The 6,304-nt window shown below is 43.9% G+C and overlaps 2 protein-coding genes across 2 annotated transcripts; both read left to right on the forward strand.

Annotated features, from left to right (window-relative positions):
- Positions 1–503: 503 nt before the first annotated feature.
- On the forward strand, positions 504–1,566 carry SARC_03084 (hypothetical protein; the record flags this gene model as incomplete). The annotated part of the gene is made up of 3 exons (XM_014303137.1): positions 504–578; positions 862–911; positions 1,047–1,566. The coding sequence occupies 3 exons, from the start codon at positions 504–506 to the stop codon at positions 1,564–1,566; spliced, it is 645 nt and encodes a 214-aa protein (XP_014158612.1).
- A 277-nt stretch (positions 1,567–1,843) lies between these two features.
- SARC_03085 (hypothetical protein) lies at positions 1,844–2,571 on the forward strand (the record flags this gene model as incomplete). The annotated part of the gene is made up of 2 exons (XM_014303138.1): positions 1,844–2,048; positions 2,102–2,571. 2 exons carry the CDS (start codon positions 1,844–1,846, stop codon positions 2,569–2,571), a joined length of 675 nt encoding a protein of 224 aa, XP_014158613.1.
- Between the last annotated feature and the right edge of the window lie 3,733 nt (positions 2,572–6,304).

The following is a 6,304-nucleotide window of genomic DNA, read 5'->3' on the forward strand; positions in this document are numbered from 1 at the left end:
GCATCTGATGTTGTGTAGGAACAATTCATTCCGTAGCACGCTCGCCTAAATGATACACAGGAATAATCCACTCCAAATGGTACCTAAGAAGAATCCACTCCAAATGGTACCTAAGAAGAATCCAGTACAAACACAACGTCAGAAATGAACGGAACTAGCTTAACAAGTTAGAAGCAAATTAAGACAGACATTGGTGAAGGATAAGAATAGTCCATTCCGCACACACATCAACAGCACGTCCAAGATCGATCGAATCACAGAAAGATCACAATAACACAATTAAGTGAGCAGGAACAAACCATTCCACACACAACACTAGAAGCATTTCCAGTTCATTAACCAAAAATGAGACCGAAATAGCAGGTGAAGTGACTCGAAGGTGCTAAGCATCAGGAGTCAAAGAAATCTCGTTGTACCAACACACACAAAATGCACAGGAGATCAGACTAAGTCCGCAAACCAGAGATCAACAAAGAAGCCTGCAAAGCGCAAAAAATTGGTCCATGACTGGGCATCACACAAGTAACGAAAACAAAGGAAACCATCAAATAAGTTCGATACAACAGAGAACATCTCTGGTAAAGTCAATAAGAACAAACATTACAGATACCACAAACATACATAGCAAGTTCGGTACAAGAAAATACATTCTCAGTGGATCCGAACATCTAGGGGTGACGTCAACAGGACCGAACTTTCCCAGTGACGCCACTAGGACCGAACTTTCCCGGTGACGTCACTAGGACCGAACATCCCATTAAAATCACAAGATAAATTAATTTCTCATAATATACAAGTAAGTCCACAGGTGACGAAATAAGCTTGACTAGCAAACACCGTTTAAACCTTCGTACCACTCAGGACGGTAAACACTTCCTGCGAAAATGTAGCAAAGCAAGACCACAATACAAGTAAGTGAGATATATCACAATTTTATTTATTTTATACGAGTTACTACTATAGTTAAAGGGGATGAAGCGCACATTCGCACATAGTTCAGCAAGTATATTTCACTAATAACCCGCAATACTCACACACCATCACAGACAACTCAAGATGCCGACGGCAACCAGAGCAGGCGTGTATGATAGCGAAGAAGGGAGTGATGGCACGGATGGTGCAAGTGCCAGCCCGATGGGGGGGACAAGCCCAGGCAGTGGCTCCGGCCAGCCTACACCGGTTGGGGTACCCATACTAACTTCAGCAATGCGTCAAGAAATAGACAAAAGTATTTGCCAAAGCAACCAGGCCCTGGCTAGTAGGATTGTTTTCAAATTGGAACAATCAACATCAGTGCCTATACCGACTCTACATAAGATGAGAGTAAGCATTCATGACCAACAGCCAGAACGGTGTATGCCACTCGTGGATGCGGAGCTCAGACGACGGTATGATTTAGCTATCAATGAGTGTGGAGACGATGATGATGATGAACTCTTTCAAATAAGTCAATACATTAGTGAGTTTGAGCTCATGCGTTCACGCTTAGGCGACCAGATAAAAGAACCACCTCTCTCAAAACTACTAAAGACTTCAGAATTTCCTAAGCTCCCTAAAGATAGTTAATTTAGAATGGAAAATTGCGAAGATAGAGTTCACTGCGCGATGTAGTGACCTATTCCTAGCAAGGTCCATGCCATTGTGCCAATATCCAGCACTAGTGAGAAGCCTATTAGATTCCACTGATGCAACGGAAAAGACCAAGCCAGTACTCAATTACTTGAGAGATTCTGAGACACATACAACCAAACACTTCAAGGAACCTGAGCAATTCGATAGAATTATTTATGACAGACTCAGGCCTCACCCAGTAGACTATCTGTTAGAGAAGTTTCTCAATGACATGCAGAACAAGAAGATGAACGTCGAAGTGCGCACAGAGCGTGCGCATAAGACAATGGCGATGTTAGAGGAGCGGTACCGCAACTCAGACAAGGAACCCATACACTTCCAACTCCTCAAAGTTCAAAGATACCAAGCACTTATGTACTACGGACAACAAGCACAGGTGGATGCTCTCATCAAGGCAGACAAACAACCTGATGGGAGTGAGAGGCACTTATCAGATATAGAACACACTAAGTTTCATACTATGACTGAGGCAAGCATAAGAGCGGCATCCAAGGTGCAAGGAGACCGAATGCTACTATGACTGAGGCAAGCATAAGAGCGGCATCCAAGGTGCAAGGAGACCGAATGCTAAGGGAACAGTTGAGAGTGCAGAACAAGCGTCAAAACACCCAGACAATTAACCATGTTGAGAGGGGCACTACAGCTACTAACAAACGGCATAAACCGGCCAACGGTCCATTCAATCAAACCAAACCAACAGGACAAGCCCAGGAAAAGAAAGGGTCGCGTGAAGAGCGTCCATGTCCCTATTGTAAGGTGATGCCAGCCTCACATCGGTTCAGTCTATGTCCCAACAAGGCTTCGAATCAGGTCAAGCAGGCTGAAGAACGGGTCAAGAAGGATGTGCAAATAGCAAGACTGTCCATTACCACTGGCAAGGTAAAGACATTACGGAGGGTGATGAACACTGAAACAACTGGTGGGCGGAAGCAAACATGATTAACCTGGCTGACAGGCTCAATGTATATACAGATGAAGAAACGTTGTTAATAAATGCAAATGATTTAAACTACGACCAAGGCACTGAATATGTTAACAACATACTTTCGAAAGTTGTTGTACAAGTGCCAATACAACACCTAGTCTCTCGGCCGTATCAACCTAAAGTCTTAGGCGCAAACGAACGATCACATAGAGACCTCATGCCACTATTACGAAAATTCGTTGAGCAAATCCAGGTAACCGGTGTTCACGACTTCCATTTGTATACATGGGCCACAATCTGCGTACATCAAGAAGGCACAAGTCACCACGATTTAACGTGTACTTTAGTCGCAGACAGAATCAACTATCGGACTACAACGAGCCAGTGACCGCACCCAGTACAACAGTATCTTGTGGAGAGCGACTGCATAATCTAGAAGAAGCCATCAGGCCACAATTAGACAATAATGTTGCACAATATCAAGAGAAGATGAGCGCAGCATATGATCGAAAATACCAAAAGAAGTATGTAAATCTCAAGGGAGGGGACCCTGTCATGGTTCGCTATCAAGGTGAAATGAACAAATTAACAGCACCAAATGGCGGACCATGCAAAATAGTATGCAGGGAGGGCAACGGGTATCTTGTCTGTGACCTTGATGGCGAAGTGACATTTCTTCTCATTAATCTTGAAGTTTTGCTCGTTGAGTCTCTTAAGGACTCGTCTGACTAATGCGCGTGTTTGCCATTAGTTTTGGAAAAGATGACTATGTCATTTCTTCCATTACTTGTTGGAAGAATGCTGGTAAAGAATGTAACCCGAAAGGTGCACCTCTGAACCTGTATTGTTTACCTTTCCACGTAAAACTAAAGTATTTACGATGTGGTTCACATACCTGTATTTGATGGGATCCTTGTGTAAGGTCTATAGTTGTAAATACTGTAGCACCTTCCATCCTTCGCAGTAGCTCGTTAATACGAGGTAAGTGAAAGCTATGAGTCGGCAATAAGTTATTTATTGGACTCATATCTAAACATAATCTGACTTTCTTAAACGATCCGTCAGAGTTATGTTGGTCTACGGCTAGCAGTGCCAAGTTAACTGGCGTCTGTTGATAGATATTCCTATCACTCCATCTGTTAGCCATTTCTCAACTTGTTCTTTTACCACAGCCTCGTGTCTCCAGGATACATAGTTCCTTGAGGGACACTATAACTGTGTAAAGTCCACCTTGGTCAAGTCAAGGCTGACATACCCGTCGTTAAAACGGAATTTTTCCCAATCTGTGATCTTTATCTTCTTATTAATTAGAATCAGATCCATGATTTTGTTCGCAAAGTGAGGTATTAATGCCTTGACTGTGTCTGACGGGGGCTTATATGGATTCAGACAGTTATCGTCTGACTGATCCTTTAATGCATTTATGTTATTTGGTAGACCAGTTACGGTTATACCTAGAGTGAGTAAATCGCTCATTTCGACTATAATGTCGTACTTATGTGACATCTTAACTATCACAGCTTGGGTAGTGATACTCCTATCATCGGCCAGGGAGATTTTAACATCTGTGGCCATGGTATCACACTTAGAAGTTTTATCATCTGCTAAAATGAGGTGAGTCGTTTGTGTTCTCCTTTCGAATCTTTCATTAATGCAAAGCGATCGGATATACATGAAATTTCAGAACCAGGATCAATCAACGCAAGGATTTTATTTCCATTGCAACATACAGGGATTATTACACGCTCATCTAAAGATTCGTTGTATTGTCTGTGTAACGATTTTACCTGGTAGTATTTTCACTCCAACTTAATGTCGGGCTTTTTGTCACAAGACTTAGTGTGATAGCCATTGGTCTTCTCACACTTGTCGCACTTAATAAGAAAGTGTGTACAGGTGGATGCATGCCTGCCATTCCAATAACCGTTAGGGTTCAATTGGTACATGTCATACCCACACTGTGCGGCGGCACATTTCATAATCTCCTTAAATGGAGGTTCCTTGTCCTTCGCCTCCGCGCGTGCCCGTTTATTGGGTCGCGTGGATAGAGTGGAGTCGCGAGCACGTGTATGTTAGGGTCTCTCGTTTGAGGTCTGCCTGGATACGTATCCGTGATCGGTGTGCTCCCGCGGCTTCTTAACAGCCACTTTTCCCTTCGATGTTACTCAGTGTGCGGGGAAAAGGGTGGATACAGTATCATAAAACTGTTCCCACGTAAGTCGGGATAGATGAAACTTTGTTTTATGTCCCTTGTCTCGAGCCTCAGTCACGTGTTTACGTCACAACTCGGTGTACAGGCTCTCACGGTCGTTATGCCCTATGTTCTTACAGAACACGTGCACAACCAGTAACTCGTACCATCGCCACGCCGTGTCCTTTGTTATATCTGGACGTTTCAGGTCAGCATCTAGCTTCAGAATATAACTCTGAATGGGCGTGTTCTCATCTGGCTCAGCTAAAATTGAACTCAGTCCTGGGCTACGCATGTCCTTACTTAACAAGGATGTAACCAACCAACACACTGCTGGCCAGTCACGACAAGTGTCTAGCTCATGCTGGTGTCGCTGCAGGATCAAATAACTTGTACCTATAGGGTCAAACGTCTGCATTAAAGCAGAGATCCATTGCTGGGGAGCAATATCATTCGTCTCCAGCATGACCGTAAACGCATTAAGCGTACGGGTTAGCGTGTCGATGTCATGGTTGTCTATAAACTCGACCTGCTTACTGTTGGCATACCAGTTCGACTTAAGTCGACTGATCTGTCCCTTGTACTTCTGGTTTCCCTGTGGTCTTGTCCACGTTGGGTCTGAAGTAACTGATCATTGCGCTTTTGCTTAATCGCAATCATATTCGCAAAAGTATGCTACATCATCAGCATGATGCGCATCGTGGGCGATTTCCATTTTAATGGTATAATCGTCGACCGATTTGTTAAGTTCGGTCACCTCGTCAGAGTGAAAATCCTCCGCGGGTTGGTGTAGTGTTGTGCGATCGAAGCGATTAAATTCGACTTCGTTAACACGTCTACAGAGGTGTTCATTACCCCTTGTAAAGTCCATGGTCGAGACCTTTCGGGCTCTGTTCCACGGATAGTGGTTGGTATTATAACCTTGGGTGATTCATGCGTCTGGATAACATACCCAGTCTTAACTGGTTTCCGACGATTGTCATCCCAATTGGGTAAAAGTGGCGGAGTATTTCTACCTGCCTCTGGGTCTATAATACCCTCAAGGACGGATGACTCACGGCCGGGTGTCAGAACAGGCGAGTAATTAGCCTAAAGTTCTGGTGGTAGTACCTCGTAAGATATAAATACGCTGAGCACATCTGGCACATATGCCACAGGTGTAGCGCTCGAGTCTTTACGTTCTTCGGGCGTAATTGCCTGTCGACGTTCTGTCCACTTCTGTAGGGCTTCAGTCATGCTCGGAGAAACATGCCCGCGTAAGTGCTGTGTATATTTTCCTGATCTATACAATCGATCTACATGTTCAACAGTCAAGTATTTCATACGGGTAGCTAACTGATTCTTAAGATCAGTGTTTTCAGTAATTAACTTACTTATGCGCGTTAGCTTAGTAGTCTCGGACGTAGATTCGGGTTTGCCACTTGAGCTTGTCTCCTCTTCTGGTTCCATTATAGGTTCCTTCTGAGATTTGTCCTTGTCCCCTATAATTGGGGACTCCCTTATAATTGGGAACTTTTCTTTCTGAGTTTCGTCAGAAGAATGGGTTGGGGCGTCTT

Source organism: Sphaeroforma arctica, assembly GCF_001186125.1.
Source record: "Sphaeroforma arctica JP610 unplaced genomic scaffold supercont1.150, whole genome shotgun sequence".
In the NCBI taxonomy this organism is placed as follows: Eukaryota; class Ichthyosporea; order Ichthyophonida; genus Sphaeroforma; species Sphaeroforma arctica.